Below are 23,576 nucleotides of genomic sequence, written 5' to 3' on the forward strand. Positions count from 1 at the left end.
TCTTGTTATAAACAGCTGAAGAAGACCTGGTAGCTTGGCTGCTTAAAAAGTACTCAGAGAGACGTAGTCATGTCTTTCAGTTTGCACAGAGGAGTGAGTAAAGTATATAAGCAGCTTTTAAAAATATTTCCCCATTCCTTTATGGGAATAATTTTTAGTTTACAGTTTCAAGACCTAAAGTCAATCACTAGGCTTTTATCTGAGATCAAATGTTTACAACAGAGATACTAAACACTTGAAAATAGAATGGCTTATAATGGAAGCAACAGCTCATCTTTAACTTTAGAAGGACAAGCAGTACCAGTTTAATTAAAGCTGTGTTAAAATAGGACTGTAATTTGTATCACAGGGATTCTCCACCCCTCCAAGAAGTCCTGCTGCCATTTTGTACCACACGTTCTTGTCTTGTGCAAATTAATAGATCATTTTATTTTCTACAGGAAATCTGAAGACTTTTATAACAAATCCTCCAGTGTCAAAATGAACACAGGTATGCTGCTTCTATGAGATTATTCTTTACTCTTATGTGTTGTTTAGTAAGCAGAAAAGGTCCCAAATTTATTTAAGTTTTCACGAACAAATTGCACTTGAGTTGGTGCTGAACTCAAATTAAGCAAGATATTTTAATAGTATGTCTGCTTATGTAGGCGCATATGAGACATATATGTGCATTTGTATTCCATATATGATTTACATGCATGTTTTTCTATGTATGGAAATATATGGATGTGTGAAATATACATGCATGTTTAGTCTTCTGTGTGCAAGTTACAAGTATCAGTTTTGTATGTGTACGTTTTACATAAAAATGCGTAGTATGAGGACCTAACAACTATGAAGAAGTGGTATTAAATCGCAGTATCCGAAGAAAATGTACGTGGTTTAAAAATGCTTTTTTTCCCATTCTCTACAGTCATTAGATTAAGGAGCATATAAATACTACCCTATATTATTAGCTACACTTGCATAATCAGATGAGGATAACTATTTTGTACTTACATGGATTTGTTTTTTCTCTCAAGTTGTGATAAATGCATTGACCAAATGAAGTACTCTATAGATAATCATCTTCATGAACTGTGACAACATATTTGCCCCTGAATCACTGACATCAATAGATAGTGCTGATGCTTTTTCTGGGGATGGGAATAGGTTTCTCAAAAGCAGAATGGTGAACTCCTGGCTCCATTTATGTCAGGGGCAGATCTTCAGTTGCAGTCAACTCTTTAGATGCCATAGGTGAACTGTCTGGTTTGTGGCATAAGAATAGACATATCCATCCTTTCCAAACCAGGTGGTTTTATCACTGATGGTAGTGCTGCACTATGACAACTGACATGATGACTTGAAATAATTAAAATGTGTTCTGTGGACCTGAGGACCTGAACTACCTTTGAAGCCAGTGTCAGAGTTTCAGCAGCATGCTCTAAATCAAAGGGGTTAGCTTTTCCATGGTATAGGTTGCCATTGTCTAGACCACTATATTAATCAGACTATCTGGCTTCCAGTTGTCTTTGACAATGACTGGGACTCTGTAGGACCAGGTTCTTGGACAGACTTTTTAATACAAAGCTTAAATATATTGGCTCACTTGAAATAGACTCATAGAATCATAGAATAGTTAGGGTTGGAAAGGACCTTAAGATCATCAAGTTCCAACCCCCCTGCCATGGGCAGGGACACCTCACACTAAACCATGTCACCCAAGGCTTTGTCCAACCTGGCCTTGAACACTGCCAGGGATGGAGCATTCACAACCTCCCTGGGCAACCTATTCCAGTGCCTCACCACCCTAACAGGAAAGAATTTCCTCCTTATATCCAATCTAAAGGATCACTATATTTGTAAATATATAAGCAGGAGACATAGAATTTCTCAGTTGACTTTGTGGGGTTTTTTCCCAAAGTTTTGGTTGTTACTGATTATTTTCCATATGCTAACATGGGTAGTGTTTTTTCATTTATGGAAATACTCTTTGAAACTTGTCCTATCCTCTTGCATTTTTAGTGAAGATGTCTTTCCTAAACATGTCAGTCTCTATAATTGAGGTAGTACTGAAAGACTGCTTGCTTTAAAGAACTGTAATTTCAGAAGCAGCTCAGCTTCTATTTGACTATGTTGACATTGTGTATTGCAATCGTACGAGTTAAAATCATATAATATATGTCATTTTATAGCTTCTACTTTGAAATATGTGGATAGAGCAGTAAATTGGCAGTTTGTGCTGAGGCAGCTCTCAAGTATGACTAAGATTTTAAGTAAGATTTTTTGTGCAAGCTAGAAATTGGCAAGAGAAATAGATGTAAGATTTAAGTAACCTATGTGGCTGTGGCTGAATAACTTCTCTTGGGGATTGGTGGTAGTCTTCTGTTCCCACAGGAGCCTTGAAAAATGACTTGCAATACCTGAATGCACCTCAATTCCTTTCCAGTTACCTAAGGATATCGTGATTGTAAACTGAACTTTAATCTACTCTGCACTTACACAATGAAAACATTTTTCGTCCTGTGTATGCTTGATGTAAATGTGCATGTTACCAGCTGCACTAAAAGGAGCTATTGACAAAAAATGTGGTGTTTCCTGACAGTTCTATTGATTTAGATTGTTTCCTGATTGTAAAAAAAAAAAAAAAAATAAAATTAAAAAAATAATAAAGAAAAAAGAACTAAAATCCAGTGAGTAGGGTGTAAAAATGAACATTTTGAACCTATCTGTTGATAAAGCATTACTTCACTAAGGAAGACAGTGACTGCTGTGGAAGCTGTTCTGCATGGTGTTCTGGTTTAGTTGTGGGTTCCCCCCCACCTCCTTTGTTGTCTTTCAACACTAAATGAGTGCTGCAGTTTTTCTATGTGTATATATATTTCAGTGCTTTATTACAGAAATTTGTGCATGACACAATTGGAGGTTATCAGATGCTATTGATTTGCCAGTAGTTTGTTTTATAAAATACGTACTTCATCAGTTGCTGCTGCAGATAAATGAGCATTCTGATCTGGTGCCAGTAACTACTGAAGTGGCAAAGCTAGCGTATATGCAGCTTTAAAAAGAAAATCTACTGCTTAGAGTAGGCTCCTCTAATCCAGTGTTCCCTCTTGGCTGCAGACTTGGCAGTCTGTCTCGGCAAACCCTGCAAAAGATATTTTTGTCTACAGAGAAAATGGTTTGAAGAGCTTTGGTTTTCAATACTCTACCATATATGGGAGGGATTTTTAGCATTTGCTGTTAATTCTGTACCGCATGTTAGGGGGGAATATTCAACAGCATAAGGCAATGAAACATGTTTGCAAAAGCAAAGAAACAGATGTCATATATAGGGGAGGATTTCAGAAGTACCAAAGGTACTTCGGCCCATAGTTCCTTTTGGTGTTCAAATGGTGTCATAATTTTAAAAAAGTAGTCTAATAGAATATGTGCCTTTTTAAACCCTAAAGACTAAGCAGTCAGTGACAGAATAGTATTTTTAACTTTATATAGGGGTTTTCATCAAGCTAAGTACTTTTCAGACTCTATGAACAGCATTACCTTGATGAGACATTTTGAGAAACTAAGTCACAGAAAACCTGGGCTACCCATGAAGCTCACATCAGCTTAAAACACAGGATAAAAGTGTTTATTCATATTACATATGTGCGTGCATAGCTGATGTTGGGGAAGAGGTAATTGCATTGACAAATAAGGAATGGATACAAGTTAATGCGCTAAAACAGATTCTTAGTATCCACCTGTAAATATCTTGGCTGTTTGCGCTAGGCGAAGCACATAAAGAACAGCCAAATGTGAAAATGTATGTAGTTCTGGAAGAATGCAAATATTTTGTGTTTGTTAAAATTGTTAATGGAAGTCGTCACATAGACTAATGTCTTACATTCTGACTGGGAGAAAAGAGCAGCAATTCTTGGGTCCCAGCAAGAATTCCTAAATAGATTGTGAAGCCACTTTTAGATCACTAAAGCAAATGAAGTGCGTTTTGAGTGTTTCAGGCATTCTACAAAAAAAAAAAAAAAAAAAAACCAACCAAAAAAAAAACCACCCCAAAAAACCAAACACTCCCCAAGAAATAAATAATTTAAAAATCATTTTTTGTTGTAATTTAGCAGCAGCAAAGGACCAAATAATAGTGGGCTCACCCCCACAAAGGAGCTCAGAGAAACAGTGACAGCAGGGGAAGCCCAAATAATAGTCTGCCCTGCCAGGGTAATGCCAGGCCCATCACAGGAACCATCTAAAGCCCATCCCCAAAAGCCTAGAGGAGCACAGGGGCACAAGGGTAGGCAGGAACCCAAATTAAGTAGTCCTGAGGAACAAAGCGATGGACAAGGACCTCCCTTGTCCACGACTGTCCCAGGAGAGCATCAGCCCTGTGGTCTAGGAAGAGAATGAATGGCAGACTCAGTGTCTGAGCCCAGTTGCTGGAAGGACCCACCTTGTACATGTGTGCATATATATTCTCACTAGTGGACCTTCATCCTGCCCATGCAGAGAGGAGAAGGGACTGAGGCCATTGTGCTGTCTGTTAGTGTGAGTGCCCTGAGTATCTGTGATCTGTGTGGCCAGCCACATCTGTATGTGGTATATACATGTGCTCATGTGCATGTGTCTGCTGGGAACATGTCTCCAGACTCGCTACCAGTTGAGAGGCAGCAGCTTTGCCTGTCTTGGACTGTTGTATCCAGCACTATATATTTGCTTCAGAAGAACAGAATGAAAATAGGGAGTAAGAATCCCTGGTCTAAAGACTTCTAAACTTGAATTCACTCTGCAGACAAAGAGAGAAATTATACTGTTCACAAGTATAATGAATATAATAATCACCAGCAAAATTATGTTTGGGTGCCATTTTTCTTTCCTTTGAGCTGTAAAGGCATATTAAAAATTTCCTGTGCCCTGGCTGCTCTCTCTCACCTCTTCACAAGAGGTCACCATCCTTTCATCTTTACTAGCTTGGTTTATGCCACTGCTTTTAATGACTCTGAAACAGCCTTTTCAGAAAGGAACCACTCAATATTCCTAAATTAAAATGGTGTTGTTTTGAATTGCCTCCATCCTGCTTTGGAGCAGGACCTGGTCAATAGACTGTTTACAGTCAGAGATACAGCTCACTTAAGATGATGCTGCCTGTAGTGGGAGCAGTTGAGATTGTGGATTTAGGTGTTAAAGTACCTATTTGTGGAGAGAGACAAAAGTAAGGCAGGAGAAAGAAAGAAGTGAAGAAAGGTAAGGAATGGAGAAAGGCTGAAGAGAAAAATTTTAGGAAGGGAGCTGGCAATGGGAGAGGAGCTTGAATGGTGAACTAACAAGAGGAAGAGAGCATCCAGAGGGTACATATGCAGATACACACATCAACTTGGCTGGAGGGCAAACCACCACCTCCACCTATCTTTTCCTCTTTTCTTTTTCGCTCTTTAACGGTAAGTCTACAGCATTGATCCTAGCATTCAGTTCATCCCTATGTGGCCCTTACTCTGCAAAATACTTTCAGAACCATGGCTCACCAGATGATAATCTTTACCTCGCCTTTCTCTTTTATTTTCTTCAGTACCAGCTAAAGATGCTTATTTGTCTGATTCGATTGGAGTATGTAGGGCTTGCAATATCTAGGCAACAACAGTCCTGGTTTGAGCTGGACTTTCATTTTAAGGAGCTGTTTTTATTGTGAATTATTGCCCAACTTCATATTCTGTTACTGCCTGCAGACTTTATCTGAGTCAGGTCATCTTTTCTTCAGTGTTAATATCTAGGAGTACAGGACTCTCACTCCTGAAGAATTTGTCATGTCAAAGGCACAGGGAATTGTGCATATGTGTATTCATATTTGCACGCTTTTTATTTTTTATATATAAACATACATTTTGTATAGTTTCATATATCTTTATTCCTGAGAAACAGCTGTGCAATATTAATTGCTTATAGTTTGCAAGTCAAATGATCAGATGAATGCTAATTCGACTTTCCTTACTGGTTTTGAATTCTCTGTTCTCTAGACTTACTGTTTTTTTATGTTATTGGGACTTCAGGAGTCTGGATGAATATAGTTAGTATTTGCTGGAAATTTGATGGAGCCATGAAAAAAGAAATACAGGCTGGAATAAGCTTCTTGAAGTTCAGTGTGAAAGGCTGTGCAGATAAGGGAAGCAGTTTGAAAACTGCCTCCTTTGAGGCAGCATGCAAATTCTTCTGATCCTCATTCAGATACAATGCTCTTGACTTAATGGGTGCTTGGCCTGAATAAAGATGGGAAGATGGAATCCATCATGCGTGTATGTGTGTGCTTGCCCACATGCATTCATATTTTATTCGAAATTTTCCACAGCTCAATATGGTTTATTTGCGTGATTATGTTTTGATTGAGTGCTAATTGCCTCTAGTTACTTTGTGCAGATACTGAGAATGTTATTGGAAGTACAGACTTGCATATGGGCTTCTATATATAGGGGTAAATGTTTTATGCTTATATGTATACAACCACCTGCAACATCTGTTTTAGCTATCTTATATGAAGCCATGCCAAACACTTTTCTAGGTAATGGGTCCACTAAGTATAAAACTCTGACTCAGTTCAGTTACATTAAAAATTAATTTGGAGCAAAATTTCTTGAAGTTATACTGATAAAATATTTGTAGTAAATTTTCTCATTGTCTTCATTTTCTCCCACTTCAGTTTCTCTATCCTGAAATTCTGGAAGGTAGCTCTTGAAAAAATACAAGTAAAACATCACTTTGTTTGACTAAAAGATGTGACAGTACAGTGAAATTGTTTGCCTATTATCTTGTATTAAATAAACTATGCTGTCAAAGTCTGCTTATGTTCGGAGAACAACAGAACCTCAGTATCAACACATCATCAAATCTCATTGGAATTACTTCTGGTGTATGGGGGGGGAAGGGAATACAAGAATGGAAAATGTGATTTTAGTTACCCTTGCCATTCTATATTCTGGCAAGCAAACTGAAATGAATGTGCAGGCTTGATATAGCCATTGTCTTTGTTTCACGTGGGCAGCATCAATAATTAATTGCAGGTAATGTGTTGCTTTCAGCTGTTGCCGACTGAAATTATTTGGCCTCTTGCCTTGAGACTTGGAATTGGCAATGAGTCTTTGGAACCACTTACACCTGAGGCAGTGGTTCTGATCTTTGCCAATGTTAACAACTACTTAATGCATATCCTGCAAGACCTGTGGCCAGAGGGCACAGCTATTTAGGAAGAATATTGGAATGAGCAAAGAAATACTAGGAGCTCACTTCTCTTGCAGATGTGGGTTAAAGATGTCTCTGTAGTTCAGATTACTGCTATCATAGGAAATAGTTTCTACGTGTAGGTTGCAGGTCTTCCTGAGGAGTAATTTTATAAAATTCTCTGTCATAGGACACAGATACAAGAACTGTTGGAGCCTCCATCATAGTTGTGGTTCTTCTTGACTTCAGTGGGGCCCTGTATGAAATTTCAGTAATGTAAAATATGAAAATTAAATTAATTATTATAGTGAAGAGCAGAAAAATATCATAGTTAAACATAAACAAGATTAATATAATCAGGAATATTTATTAAGTTGCTTTAATAACTATGATGGAGTTGCCATAAAGCTAAGTTGTGGGAATACCTGGCTTCTAATAATAACAAAGTATTTATAAACCAGAATGACAGCTAGCTCCAAGTGAGAAAGGAGCAGAGAGCAAGGAAAGAAAGGAGGCATGCATGATCCAGAAGAAAGGGTTTTTTTTCTGGTCCTGGCTGTCCAGAGTGATTTTAACTTTTTAGTCATTCCCTGGGATATTATTGGGTTCCAGATACAGATTTTTTTATCTTCCATTAGATAAAAATGAAGGGGAAGAAGGAAAAGAAAGATGGTCTATCAAAACAACAAAAAAATTGCCACTTTTGTGTCTTGAGCTTAAAGGATCCAACAGACTGAACAAAAGCTGATCAAACATAAGCTCAGTTTATGAATGGTGTCTTTCTAATGCATACAGTGAAATGATTTTACAGTGCAGATAATTAATATTACTCTGGAATGCTTGCTTCTTCATCTTGATTACTTGTTTGGTTATACTAATTAGCTATAATTAAGCAGTCTTTCAGGTGACAGAATGTATGTATTTTCCTAATGGATCAAGTATTAAATATTGCTTTCTTATTTTCTGTGACATTTATTGTTGTTTAAAATTTGTGAAATTTTACACATTCTGCTAATCTGCAAAATTGCAAATTTACACATTCCTGCAGCACTTCCCTAACTGCATGCTTATTTTCATGTGTGTTCGGTGTATCTCACACTGTGGTATGTTGCATGTGCTTGCTCCCTTTGTCTGGGGCTGCTGTCTGTAATGTTTTGTGCTTCCAGATAGCGGTGGGTGCGCTCGCAAACGTGCTGCAATGTCTGTCACATTAACAGCTGTGAAGAGAGTTCAGAGTTCTCCAAACCTATTGGCCTCAGGTATAACTGCTTACCAGGGAGATACTACTCCTGAATGACTTTTCTGTTGTGTTGTGCGTTCCTGCAATATGACTCTGCAAGGAAGAGAAGGGTAACTGTATTTTCTATCACTGTCAGGTCTGCTACTTAGTTCTACAATGCTCTTTAAAACGCAGTCTTAATTTCTCTCTGCCTGTGCAGGAAAAACAGGAAAACTTAGGAAAAAACAGTTATTTATAAATTAATTTTGCCTTTGATAACATATTTTGGGTCTCATGTCTCGGGTTTTTTTCAAGATAAGGTAGCATGAAAACTAGGTTTTGTTTCTATCAAACTTTGTTTACTGCAGCTTGCTTTAAAAACTCTTCTCAAAGGAGGAGTATCTGAATGAATGAATCTAGTGACAAAGTGATTGTCAGAGCCAGATTAAGAAATAATTCATCAAGCATGTTTTCCTAAAACTGTTTAAACCAATAAAAGCATGCAGAATATTCAGTAGACAGGCAGAACTGCTTCATAGCAATACTCATGACTGGTTTAATGAAATTAATATTATAAATATGATAAATATAAATAATTCGTATTGGCTGCCCAGATTCACTACTGAATTAAGTAGTTGTAAAATCAATTAAGAATCTTGGGCAGTGTAGACTGAGTTACACCAAGCTGAACATGCAGTGTTCACAGCAACCAAAGATAATACAGGAAACTGAATAGAAAACAGGCCGGAATATTATTTTTTCTGTAGTCTTTGTTTTGTAGATTTTTCAAGTACAAGACTGATGGAACCGTTAGAATTTATGAAGCAAATAAAAAAAAAATGGTTGCTACTCTTTGTAAGGACAGTGGAAGGGTTACTGGGATTACTGCGTGCATGTAAACTTAAGAAAACAGTGAGTTCTTATTTCTTAACAATGCTTATAATAAATTTCTGTCATTTAAGCATCCAGTACAAGCCTCTTGCTGTCTTGCTTTTTTGCACTTAAAATTAATAAGGAGTGCTCTTAGTACTATTATATTGTGCGTTAAAAATATTTTTAATTGGTTTAGAGATGTCATAATTTTAGTTTCTTTAGGAGGAAAAAAACACCCCACCTGACTACAAGTAATACAAGAAAGCACCAGACCTTCAAATCTGTTCTGTGCTGGCAGTATGTGTACATCAGTTTCTGTGTTTTGCTTTAAAGTGGTGAAGAAAGCATCACATATTCCAGTGTGAAGAGGGAGAAAATCCTGACAGAATCTGTAGGCATCTTTCTTGGTTTTGAATTAAACCTTTTCAGATCAATCTTAATGGAATTATAATTCTTTTGATAGCTAGATTTTAGATGGAAGTATATCACAGTATTTATTAGGAAAAAAAAAAAAGCAACACAGCAAATGTTTATTGTTGGCTGTCTGAACCAGCAGTGATTAAATAACAGTAGCTCTCAGCACACCATAACCTTCTATAGAAACTGTGCAATAAACATTGCACAGTTACCTATGCTCTAATATTCTGAGGTGTGCTTAGGCAAAGGGAGGGTCTTAGGTAACTGAACAAAGAGACTCCTACATGTTTTGTGTCATTATGTTTTTGTATCTAACACAAATTAATGCTGGATGTTTCTTTTTCAGGGTCTGATTCTCAGTCTCCAGATTCAGGTAAATAAAACCCTGTGTTTATGCATCACTGTAATACCATACAAGTGTATGAATTATAACAATCTTCCACTTATTTGATATCATTCTTCCACATTCTTTAAGGAAAGCATTATTGAAATTGTGATAATAATTGCAAGTGGCTAAGACCTCAAATTCAGATCTCATTTGAAAGCAGTATTTCCTGTGACACTGTATATGTAATCAGGAAATTAATTGTCTGGGAGAATACAAGTTGCTAATTTGCCACCTTTAGCTTCAGTGGCACTTGCTATTTCATTTTTAATGCCTTACTCAGGATTGCAAGTTCTGCCCACCCCACTTACCAGCCTACTCACATACTGTGTTACTTTTCCCAGTTTTTTCCACTATTTTGTCTTCAAATCTGTAACTTGTTGAGGCAGGATAGTATCTCCTTTATGTTTGGCCAATGCTTTGAGGGCTTTTCAGAGACAAAATATAGTTGATTAGAAAGTGGAGGTAACATTCAGATTTGGAAATAAGATGCATTATTGGAACAACTGATCGGGTATTGTGGTGAAATTCCATGCAACCCCCATAACTAACTAACTTCACATGAGCTGGGATGTTTTTCAACATCCAACACAGCTGTGAAGTTCAAGAACCTAATCTTGTGGAAGTACTGCTTTACATAGGGGCTGAAGCACCAACACCTCAAAAGGACTTTCAAGGTTAAAATTCATAGTCTCTAGGAATGCTGGGGGGAAGTATCACATCGATACCAGCAGTATTGTGAACCCTTGCATTTTCTAGGTTTTAAAGATAATTTTTATATACAGCAGCAGCTTTAGCCCTGTTATTATGGCTTCCATGGTGATATCAGCAGCAATGTCAGTTGTTCAGTAGCCAAACTTTTCCACAATTTGTTTAATAGCTGGGTTGCTATGATGATAGCAATAAAGAGATCTACTAATCACAAAAAAAAATGTTTGATTCTTTTTTCCTCACAAAAGCTTGGAGATCTTACAACGATGGAAGTAGAGAGGCACTGAATGGAGATGCTAGCAGTTCATCTCTCACAGCAAAAGGTTTTAGGAGTGTACGGCCAAATCTACAGGATAAAAAATCACCAACTCAGGTAAAACTGAACACACCAACTTTCATGTTCTGGCATTTGAAGGGGGGGGGGGTAGCAGATATTAGGTGGGATAACTCTATGGAATATTGTCCTGATGTCTTCCAGGTAGTGCGAATCATCAGTTTAAATGGGTTGTTACACTGTTTTACTGCATAGACAGATAAAGCATACCCCACATAGGATGCATGCCTCCAGGTTAATTACCAGAAATTGCTTTCAATGAACAAGACAGCGAGCTATGTAAAAGTAGGTCATACACAAATAAAAGCTTTCTGCGAGTGTTTCCAGACTTCAAAGAGTATTTATTAATATTTTATACTCAGAGAAATGCATCAGTCATCAACATATCATCTGAGGATAAAGGTTTATTAATTATAAGGTAGGCAATGTTTCTGCCTGCTTTACTGAACAATATAATTAGATCACACTAGAAAAACACCAACAAAACAGCAAAACCAAAACAAACTACCAGAAAGCACTTAAGTTGGAAGCATATTTATCTGTCCAAAAAAGAACAACATACCAACATCAATACTGTCTCCATTCCTATTTTAGTGCAGTAGTTTGAGGTTCTGTGTGTTTAATATATGTGTGTTGTCTGTGAATGATAGCTTGTAATCTAAGACCATGGAGTACATTTTGGAAATTACTTACATATCTGAATAATTTCACAGTAATAATGCTTATTCAATGTAATAATTGTTTTTTTAAAAGAAAATGGACTTCTGTGGGCTCCTTTCTGATCCCACCTTACTCTGAGCAAATGGAACATCTGGCTTTCTAAACACAAGCTGTACAGACCTGCACAGCAAAAGGTGGTGGGAACCTGACCAATTCAGCTGTCTATTGAATTGAGCAATGTTGGGATGAAGCCCCTTAAGTTGCTGTTCCTTTATTTAAGATAAAAGTCAAACTGAGTTTATCTCCTGCTCTAACATTTACTTTCTTTCTGTTTCTTCTTCAATGTTATTTTGCTGTGTGTGGATGCTTTTGGCAAATAAGGCACCTCTGCCACCCCCTAGAAAAGAAAGTTTTCAGAAAGCAAGAGTAACTAATCACAAGAACAAAATTAACCTCCAGGCAGTAACAACTGATCCAGCTAAACACCTTCCCACGGATACTGTCTATTACACTAACGAGAAGTCTGTCCAGGAGACAATGTCTTCTCAAATATCTAACCTAAGTGTGTCCTATGCACAAAAAATCATTAAACCACTGACCTCAATCTCCAGTGCAGGCACAAGCACAGTAGCTGGTATTAGTACTACTCTCCATCAAGGCCAAAGGCAACAGTCTCAGAAACGTAGGGTATCTACCCTGAAATTAACCCGGACACGTGACCCAGCGAGTAGCATTCATTGTAATACACAGCAACAGCTCAAGCCTGTTGAAGTGCCAGTATTCCCACAAAGGCCTGTCTCACCTGCCTGTAACCCCATGCCTGAGATACACACAGCATCTCTTTCCATTCAGATAGCTCCCACCCCTGACAATAAAGCAGAGCCTGAAATCCAAGAACATCCACCTAGTGTTTTTCCAGACACTTCAAAGATGTCTTCAAAGGATTTGGGACAAAAGTCTACAGTTCTTCCTTCTTCACAGGCTGCAGAATGCCATGTGGTATATTTAATTTTTCCATCTTTTATTTTAGATCATTCATGAATCACTTAATAACCACCTGTTTAGTTATACTTACATTACCAAAGTTAGACCTTGTGTTTTCTGGGTAAAACTACCTGTCACATGGATCAAAACAGAATTGAACAAAACCTGAAGTTTTGTTCAGAAAGAAAGAAGAAAGAAATTAACTCAGCTGAGATGGAAGGTAGACTTCTTTGTTCCTCTGTGAGCACTTTATGGAGCACAAATGCACAATAGGAAATTAGTGGCTTGTAAGTGATGCATCTTCATCAAAAACTTTTTTTAAATCCAGAATAATACTCAGACTCTAAGCAGAATGACTAAAGATAGTTTATCTTCTAGCTAAATTTTTTTTTAGACTTTTAAAATACAAAATACATTTTGCAATTTCTTTTTGTTTTAGAATGTTTTAGCTTCATTGTGAGCTGCCAGAAGTCAGAAAAGTAGCTGTGACTTACTCAGCAATTCTACGCTAATTTTTCTGCCTTCTACTTGGCATCAGTGTGAGGGAAGAATGATCAGAAATTTGGCAACTGGGTTTCTTTGACTGAAACAATGCAAATTTCAGTTGCATCCATTTATTGATCTCTTGCCTGCAAAATTCAGCTGACATCCTTGCTTTAATTCAGCTTTAATATGAAGACGCTTATCTGTCATCACAGTGCAGTCTTGGAGCCAGTTTGCTAGCTCTTTGTTAAAATACATACCTAATTTACAGTACACATTGGCATGTAGGTGGTGTATAATTCTGCATAAGGTGAAGTCCCAAAGCCAAGATGCCATGGGCTGCAGTTAGAGGCTACAGCTATAGGTATGAAAAGATTTAGTTTCTGGGTCGAATCTCTGGTTGAAATATTGGAACTTTTCTAACTAATGCCAAAAATTATGATCCCTTTTAGCGCTACATCTTGTGGTATTTGCAAAGTTCACAATTCCTCTTACAAATTACCTTTCAGTTTACTGTGCATGAGAGTAATTTGACTTTTTAAACTGTTACAGATTTGGAGGCTCTACAGGACTTTATACAGCAGTTAAAATACTTTCGTATATGCAGATCATAGGTTGCTATGTTAAGTTATATCTTTTAGGGATGCTCTCCAATTGTAAATTAGGCCTACCAGAAACATTCAGATCTCCCACAGAAACTCTCAAAAACCAAATGCATTTAGAAAGGTGCTCTAAAAACAGACAATTCTCTCTCTACATCTGGATTTACATATGTGGAGGAGAATGAGGTAAGATTGGCTAATCATCACTTCTTAAGAAGTGTTGAATGAGAATTTCTCTGCATGCATGGGTATGTGGGTAGAGAACTTGTATTATGTCACAGAGTATGGAAGAGTACAACTGAAAAAGAGCCTGTATGGTCCAAGTTCATGCAGAACAATTTTTCCATATTTTCTAATGTATCTTGTTATGTTTGTGGTCCTATTTGCACTTCCATTTCAGAGCTTGTCTGCTGAAACTTCAGGAGCAAGCAGAGTGTGATATGAATCACCAAGTGACGTTTTGTAAACATTCCTACTCTGAGAAAGGTTCAACCCCTTACAAGTATATACGAAAGAAAAGGATTCAAGTTACTCAGTATCACATTTTTTTTTATACTGTTACAGACTTAAGAGATGATGCTGCTCTGTACCATACTACAGATGTGGGAGAAAAAATGTAATCTATTTTAACAGAAAAATTAGCACTCATTAGTATGAGACCAGTGGGGGTAAACTGTGGCCCAAATTTCTTGTAAGAAAAAGTTTTAAACAGATGAAGAATCCTGAGCTGCATCTTCTGAAAAAAATGCCCAGTATTCTTATTGCTCATTTTGTTCCTGGGTTTGTAAGTGTCCTCTTGTACTATATACCAGTCTTTGAGATAGAGGATGCAAAACATTTATCCTGTTCATTTGAATTCCACAGATGAGTGAACACTTTCTTTTAGCCCTTGTGGTCCTGAAGGAATAAAAACTAGTGTACTAGATGCTTGTAAAAGTGTTTCTTTTGCATAATAATAATCTGAATCAGTATATAAATACATTAGTTTGTTAGGTATTGACAGGACATTGAGTGATGTAGAAGGGGGACAAGGCAGGTTTCAATGTTTTGGGAGCAGATGGCAAGCAAAGAAAATCAAGCACATAATTTTAATTGTAAGTTCTGTATCACTAGTGTGGTTTTGCACAAGGGCTGAACTCCACCTCCTTATAATGAGTTTAGAATAAGAGGCCAACTAGGTACTGAAAGTGGGCATGGCAATATAACTTGCAGCATCAGTCTGGAAATTTTTACATCAGCTTTTAACAATTAAAAATAAAGGTATTTTTACCCATTTGTGCAAGCGTATGGGTGTAATTCGATTGTTGACTACTAAACTCTACTATATATTAACAAAATGAGTTTATTTACTTATGTCTAAGTCTCTATCTGTGTCTTGACTGTTGAAGCAAGGCCAGCACTTTGGTGTCATTAGTAATCTCACACCGCTCTCCACAGATATTGTATTAAAATCATAGATGACTGGTTTTGAAACCCATATGAGGGTCATCAGTCTACTTCACATGAATTGAGTAGCAAATGTATTCTTCAGTTTTACTATTTGATGTAAGGTGAAGATTTCTAAGGACCAGCAGAAAGCTGCCCTTGAGACCTTCAATTCACTTCGAGACTGTCATGATTTTTCTCTCTCAAGCAAGGCTCCACAACTCAAGATAATCATGCAGTCTAACTAGTTTTTCATCATTCTAATTGATTAAGTACTTGTTTGGCATTTAATCTGTGTGACTTCTGTGAGTGTTTCTTGTGCTATAACAGTAACAAACCTAATCTGAAGCACACTGAATGGAACTGGTATTAAAAATTTTCTGGAGTCACAGTGATGAAATATATGGATTAATAGTAGCCAAACCTGTCTATTTAGGGTTTAACCAACACTCTATGTTTTTTAAATGGTGCAGTCAGTTTTTGAAAACAATGTGGTTTTAAATCACAATTTCAGCCACTCTTTCGCAGAGTAGTGGTTGTACCTATGACAGAATTGTAGAACTAGGCAGAATATTCAAGTTTTACTCTACAAAGCTGAGAAACTTCACACTGGGAATCAGTACCTAGACTTGCTGCATTCCTTCTACCCACGTTGTAAGAATTATAACTTTATATTCTTTTTATTAATTTAGCTTGATGAAATCAGCTATTGTTTGCCAAACACAATTAATTTCGTTCTTCAAGAACTCAATTTCACTAGCTCTCTGGATGCACCCTGAATATCTGTTCTTGTGTTGTCCATCCCTTTTCTCAAGCATTCTTCCCCGTTCTCAGGCAGTCTTCCCTGTTCGAAGCCAGAAGGCTTACTAATTTCTTAAGTCTCCAAAATTTCCTGTTATTTTAACAATTTAGAGATCAATTTACATATATTGGCCTAGTCATATGTAACTTTTCTTCTTGGGGATGCTGAGAGCATATCTGGTCTCAAGAACTTCAGAGCTTCATACTGGCTTTCCTTCATAATTGCATTATGATCTCCTGGTTCGTATCTTTTTCTGGAGAACTTGAATAATGAGATGAACAATGAAATTCATCACGAATGATGGTTCTGTCTTCCCTTTATGTATCTGTGAGGTGAAAAGACTGGGTTTTGTACGTGTACATAAATGCACACATATTAAACCCCTGATATACTAAGCTGTATAACCAGCTGTTTCACATCTGCATATGATTGCTTCTTATGAAAATATTTTAATAGTGTTATATTGTTCTTCTGAAGTTTCTGTTGGCAAATTAGTTATAACTAAAAATCCTATCTCCATTTACACTCATACATTCAGTTATTGATTTGCTGATTAAGAAGTAATCTGTTCAGATTTATGCTATGGAAAGATTTCCTTTTATTCCCCCAATTATGGATTTGAAACACTGATGTGAATAACATTTGAATTTTAAGCTAAGTTTCTTTACCATTTTAACTGTAGATTTTAACAGCAGCTTCTGGCTACTTTTATGTACCCCAAAGGTCCAGTAATGCCAAAGGGTTCTTTTGAGCTATTTGGAACAAGTGATGGTACCTCTTCACACGCTTAAGACTTTCGTCTGAAATGCTTATTCATATGGATGTTCCCATTGACTGGAGTAAGGTTATTTGTATAAATTCCACTTGATCTCAGCAAGAATTATGGAACTGGACCCCCAGTGACCTCTCATAAGTACCACAGTCTGGGTCATGTTAAAGTTGTCCATAAGAGCTTTAGAAGGTATTTTCAGATTTTGGATTAAAATGCCAAAATGGTATTTTAATCTGATTGCTTGAAACATTTTTTGAATGATTAGAGTTAGATATCTGCCTATTCTGAGCATAGGAAATAACCACAGTGTTATTCGTAACAATGTGATATCTATGAATAAATGTTTCTTTTTAAAGTAGTAATTACTGCATATGGTATCTTTCTGTCCTCTATTTTACCTAAATTTAAAATCCCAAATGCTCCCCCCCTGCAGCTATTCTGGAGTTCTGCAACCCAACCGAAAAAGAAACCATTAGGCAGTATTTTGACATACTTTGGAATTGGCTGAAAGCTTGTGGCTAATAGCAGAATGTAAGGGTTTGCGCAGCTGTTTAATAAAGATTGGATGCCAGCATGCTTTTCTTGTACCTTCAATTTGAAAAGAAGCTGCAGATCCCAGAAGCCGATTTCTGGACTGGTTTAAACCCAGTGTCCTATGTGTGTCTTGAAATAACAAAATATAAAGCTCATACAGGGTGTGGCACTTTTCAGAAGCACTCTCTTAGGGGTGTTCCCTGTTTAAGGAATGCTGAAGCCAAACAAGTAGCATGTTTAGTTTCAGTACAAAGATATCCGTGTCCTGTTCTTGTGCTCCCAGTCTTTGTTGTTCCTCAGATTCATACCAGTAATCCTAACAGTCCTTGTGTCCTCTAATGTTGAAAAGGCTCCTATGTATACACCTTATCCAGTAGGCTGACAGGGTGCTTCCAGGGTGCTTGGAAATTCTAAGGATCATCCAAAGGTTTTTGTTACAGAGGCAGTGGAGAAGATACATTCAGTCACAAGAGGCAAAAAATTCCACAACCTATTGCTTGCAGATGATACGAACTTTCAGTATTATTGTTTCCATTTAGCTTGCAGTCCTGCCCATTTTGTGTACTATAGTTAGTTTCAAAATGATACCTGTCCTCTGACAAAAATAGCAACATATACAGAGATCAGACTTGCAGATCCTTTTCCCCTTTTACAAACAAAATGAACTTGATGTTCTCTAGCCTCACATATTTATGTTAAGTATAAAATAGTGTGAGCCTTCTTGACACAAAACTAAGATCATTAGTATTTGCAGTACATTATGAATATGCATCCCTAGCACACTATGGTTTCTGGCATTGCTTCCACTAGTATTTGATGCATTAATTTATTTCATGTTTTCCTGCTTTAATGTAGAGTGTGTTTGATTTATTTCCTAATCCATGTCAATGTGAACTTCCTTGGGCTGCTCAAAAACTTACACTTTTGTAATTCTCCTACACACAGCAAGAGGCAAAGGGAAAAGTTTTTTATTCATTTAGTAATCTGTTTCTTTTCTTATTTTTTTTTTCCTCAAATCTCAGCTTGGAAACCAGAAAGTAACTGCCCCTGTGATGGAGGTAAATGCTTCACAGACACACAGACAAACAGCAACAGAAGCTTCTCCACTGCCTCTTCCTCCTGTGGTACCAGTTAACAGAGCCTCTTTCTCACCAGACAGTGTCTCCCATCTAGTACCATATTCTTTGCCAACGCTTGATGATTTTTTGCCTTCACGCTTTTATAAAGCCCCAGCCCTTTCACAGTTTTCATATAAATACCCATACCTAGCTTCCGAAAGTATCCACAGGAACGAAACAGCATCTGTAAGCACAGATTCTGCCATGAGTGAGTGCTCCTCCCACACAGTGAGTGAGTCCTCCACAGCCATTCTAGATGAGCTGCAGACTTGTAGCTATGATACTACTGACTGCTCTGAAACACCTTCCCCAACCTTGAGCCAGATGTCTGCTGTGTCTGATGGCACCACCTTAACCAACACTGCTGCCGCTTCTCATGTAATTATGCTTCCTTTTTTCCTCCTCCATTTGTTCAAACAGGTAGTCAAAGGGGAAAAGAATTCAAACTTGTCTGTTACCCTGTTATACAGACAAGTGTTCTGTTAGTATTCTTTTGTGTGTGCTCGTAGTCTGACAATATGTTTTGCAACAGTTGTTAAAAAGTCATTGGCGTAGCAGCTTTGGTAATAAGAAAATGATACTAAGTTGTTGTACAGTTGTATTGTCAGCTAAGGTGTATCAAACACTTTGCTTAAAATAAATGAAAATAAATTCAATACCTGTTCCAAATGCATTAACAGCAAGCAGTATGTAGAGTTTGAAGGGATTTGTTTAAAGTGTTGTTAACAATGTACAGGTCTGTGAAGTTTGTAGCCTCTGGGCTACCACTATTTTTGGTTTATACTGAGGTAAAGTTTTCAATAATACAACTTGAAAATTCATAGTAAATGTTGGCAATATTTAATGCAGTTTTTTCCCCAGCCATGACCACTGACTGCACGATACTGTTTTTCTCTCCTCTAACAAGCCTTTTCCTCTCCTAAGCACAGTTTCTTATAGGAATGAACTCCATAATCTTGTAGTACCCAAGTGTCCTGTTACTTTTGTCTTGGTTAAATCAAGATAAAAAACCAGCCTGCAATTAGAAATTTTATATGTACATTCAGTTTTCTGTACCTTAGTACACTCATATATGGGTGGAAAGTATGGAATTTGGGTCAAATTATGACCCCTTCTGATTTCTTTTGAGATTATTTGCATGACTAAAATGAGTCAGAACAAAGCTTTGATTTAAATTGAGCAATTCAGCGCTGAATTGCAAAGTAGAAAGATGTTCTGAGACCAAGGTTTTACTGGGCCACAGCAGCGTTCAAACTTTATACAACTCCTTGAGCATGTTACCGTGTTCAAGTATTTCAAGAAATAGCCTATGTATTTTTTAAAGTTTTGTATATATTTTACAACCATTTTGAGCCCAAACTTGCACAGTCACCTGGAGAGTCAGTGCTCTGTTGTCAGTGCTCTGGATGCTGTTAAAAAAAAGTAATATTAATAACAGGCTTATGAAAGCTGTCACTCCTAGCTCTTGTCACACAGTTCTGCAACTTTGTTTTTGCTTTTACATTTTTTTCTTTTTGAGAGTCAGTGCTGTGAATCTACATAGAGTAGTTGTAACCAAAGATACCATAACTGATACAGACTGGCACATGTAAATGAAGCACAATCACTACATAACCGTTCACGAGCTATGGGAAGCATGGAACATTTATATTTTCTTCTAAAATAATCAGCTAATTGTTTTTGTTTTCTTTAAGCAGTATTTTTGTAAGCTGAACAATCCTTCTTTTTTTTCTTTTTTGGATAGCCTCCCTGTAGAGGGATATGTTGTGGTCAGATATGACCACCACTTTCTCTCTTACTCATGGCAGGGATGAGCATAACAGCTGTTCAGCATAAATTGACAAAGAGAAAGGATGAGTCTCCCATCAAAGGGCAAAAGTCCCCAGACAGTCTTAACAGCCCCACACAAATTTAACTACTGGCAAGACCCACCTCTGCAGTATAGGAAAGTCTTCATCTCCCATCCTCTGCAGGGGAGGGCCAGATGACTGTAAATGTATCTGTGAAATGAGAAAGTGATGGGGAAACTGGTGGTACACACGCACGTGCTGCTAGTAGTTCTACTCATGTAATGGTCTTCACTGTCAAAGGAGACACCTGTTGGTTTCGTAGATGAAAACTTCTGAGGTAACAATAAAAGTGACATAGGATTGTGCCAAGAAGCACTGTACCCGCATAAGATGGAACCATGCTTTCAAAGACATTATGTCCACATTGGAGATGTTTTATAATTCTTGAGGTCCTTAATGAGAGCTTAGGCGGAAAGGTTTTCTGAGAAGAAGAAACAGCATCAGGAAGAGCTGAATCAACAAAACTGTAAAATGTTCCAGGCAAAAGGCAGAGCTAAACATAAAACTGTTGTTTATTTATTTGCCATACTTTTAGTCACAGATTACAGCTTCTTTGAAAACGTGAAGTATGAGAAACATTATTCTTATTTGAGCTTATGCTTAGAATTGGAGTTATAATCAGAGAGCTGCTGGTTTTGGAAACTATTTTTTCTGATTCTATTCCAATCACAAACATTTCCCTTATAAAGTAATTTTCATGGGTTCTTTATGGGGTTTTTTGTGTAATTTAAAATTATGGAATCTAATGGAAACTTGGAAATGGAAGTGCACATTAAATTTTTGCCTCTTCCCAAGTTCCAGGACTGTCTTGAGCTTCAAGAATTGATTCTGAGTATTTTAGCCTAATTCAACATCTCGAGGCTGTGCAGCATGGCTGCACAAAATTGCCCAGACATCTGTAATGGTAACTTGTTACTTTTGCTGCCTGCCTCAACAGAGAGAACCTTACAAAACAGCTCCAGCCCCATATTGGTGCTTTGCTCTGCTCTGATTCAAAAGTCCAGAGACCTGCTCTTTCTGATGCTCAGGCAAATTAAAGGAAGCTCAAATCTGGTACCTAAGAGGAATCTTTACAAGAGACTGATTACCTAGAAGCAGAAGTAGTAGGCTCTGCTAGCAGGTGAGCACAGTATGCTGGAGGAAAAACTGGAGGAATTTAGAGCCATGAATAGCATGAAAGAGATGAGGATTATCTTCCCACTAGACTGGGAAATAAGTGCATTTTGGTGAAAGTTATTTTCTGTATCATTTTATTTTCCCACAAAGGAGATTATTTAGCAAAGTGAAAGGTCTAGTTCACAAACAGGCATTTTAAAGATTTCATTTCCTTTGCTTCCTTAAAAGCAAACCCAGAACTATTGTATATGGACATGCCTCACACTTATGACTGATGTCCATCAGCTACTTGCGTGGATCCTGTTTTCATGATAACATGTGCTACTTAGTGTAAGAGCTTTATTGTCTAAACCAGCCACTTGGTAAAGCCCAGCTTTACCCAGAATTTACCCAGAATATTTTAATTTTTTATTACAGTAATTCATAAGAGTTGCTTTCCAGTCGGCAAAGAACATAGACTAATTGTGCTCCTCTCCTCAGTGAAACAAAAGCCATACAAATTGAGTAAGAAGGTATAAGGATTTTTTTTGTAGGAGAGAATGTGTGAGAAAAGCCAACTTAATTAACATTTTGGTTCTTAACTTTATTGAGGAAATACTTAAACACAAGTTTTTAATAGAGACATCACCACAACACAAAACAGGCATCCTTAAACTGAGAAACCCTGAATGCATCTAGGAGTTCCCATGATGTCTGCATAGGAGCCAGAATTTGTTTTGCTGTCTTAGCTATCAGAGGCTGAGGCATTAAAAATTTCAAATCAAACCAGTAATCTCCAAAACACAAATGTATACAAGAGGTCATGAACTATTTCATTTTTTAATGAAAACATACTATGTCTTTTAATACGTTTTTACTTAATGCTTTGCTGCTTCAGATAGCCTTATGTTTTACATCTATAGCAGGTTTTAGATGGGGCTTTTTGTTATATAAATTTGAGCAAAGTTTGTAGCACTTCTGATTTGGTTCAGATTTAAAGAGCGTTCTGCATTAAAAGAGGTGTTGCAGAGAATTTATCTCCCTTTTCTGATGAAATAGTCACTGCTCTCTAATTTCATTCAATGCTTTCTCAATATCTCTGTTTTGATCCTTGCAATGCTGTCTATGAAAGTGCTACAGCCCAGATGTGGGGATTCTAAACCTGGGGTGAGGAAAGCAGATTGTTTCAGAAGTACCTCTTGTCACTGAAGCCTAAACAGCTTGTGATGCTGCTATACTGCCAGTTTACTTAGCTTCCCCGTTTTATTTATTTGATTTTGTTCTCTTGTGGGGTTTCTTTGGGTTTGTTTTTTTTTGTGCTATTTATTTTTATTATGATGGGTTACATGTCAGCATCCCATAATCACTCCATCTGACTTCCATTTTTAAAAGAAGCTTTGGCTCACTCTTTTTAGCTAGTCTTAATAAGACTTCTCCTTTGATCTGCACATTAATGCCCATAGGGCTTGAGCATGTGCATTAAGGGAATATGTCTCTTGGAGTGAGTCATCTGTGGCAGGCAGCCTTTGTCACACAATGAGAGGAACTTTTAATGCTGTCTTAATTTTGTATTGCTGTCAAACCTCTTCAGACCTTGTTTGTTCCATCTTCATCGCCTTGACCATGGTCTTTCTGTCACCTTCCCATAATTTCAGCATGCTTCACAGACAGCACATACAAGGAGAGAAGAGGGGAGGTACAAGGTATATTGAGGAACACATTCTGCACCCCTTATGATGAGTTTTGTATTTCAGTGAATGCAGATACCATTATGGCTAGGGTTCCTGAGAACCGGTAATCGGTGTGCAGATGACAGCCTTGCATCACTCTTTGTTTGGATGACAGTCAGAGGGCTTTGTGTGTAGTTTAATGGCATGTTGTTTTATTTCTCTCAGGCTCAGATCACAGTGAATGGGAACTCTGGCACTGCTGCCAGCCCAGTGAGTTACTTTCAAAGGCCTTTTTCCCCTTCTTCAGCTTACCCTCCACCAGCTTCACTCAATTCCAACATTGTTATCATGCAGCATGGCAGGATGATGGGTAAGCCTCACACAGAATGTTTGCTTTATACATTATGCAACATATTCCAATTCACATGGCAAAGACTGCAAACAATTGCAGAGTGCTTCACAT

The 23,576-nt window shown here is 37.4% G+C and overlaps 1 protein-coding gene across 8 annotated transcripts in view; it reads left to right on the forward strand.

The window, feature by feature from the left end:
- SORBS2 (sorbin and SH3 domain containing 2) overlaps positions 1-23,576 on the forward strand; it is a 128,062-nt gene that overhangs the window by 50,934 nt on the left and 53,552 nt on the right. For 4 of the 8 annotated variants that reach the window (XM_061371511.1, XM_061371519.1, XM_061371524.1 and 1 more), the window contains exons 3-9: positions 441-490; positions 8,346-8,438; positions 10,035-10,061; positions 11,033-11,157; positions 12,160-12,777; positions 18,403-18,876; positions 23,339-23,483. In XM_061371511.1, the coding sequence (XP_061227495.1) occupies positions 441-490; positions 8,346-8,438; positions 10,035-10,061; positions 11,033-11,157; positions 12,160-12,777; positions 18,403-18,876; positions 23,339-23,483 (1,532 nt within the window). The remainder of the gene's footprint in view (positions 1-440; positions 491-8,345; positions 8,439-10,034; positions 10,062-11,032; positions 11,158-12,159; positions 12,778-18,402; positions 18,877-23,338; positions 23,484-23,576) is intronic. The other 4 variants (XM_061371583.1, XM_061371533.1, XM_061371544.1 and 1 more) reach the window with 1 other exon arrangement.

The sequence above is a fragment of the Neopsephotus bourkii genome, unplaced genomic scaffold (assembly GCF_033783945.1).
Source record: "Neopsephotus bourkii isolate Nb327-2 ecotype Australia unplaced genomic scaffold, CSIRO-AGI_Nbou_v1 NB_168, whole genome shotgun sequence".
Taxonomy (NCBI): Eukaryota; Metazoa; Chordata; class Aves; order Psittaciformes; family Psittacidae; genus Neopsephotus; species Neopsephotus bourkii.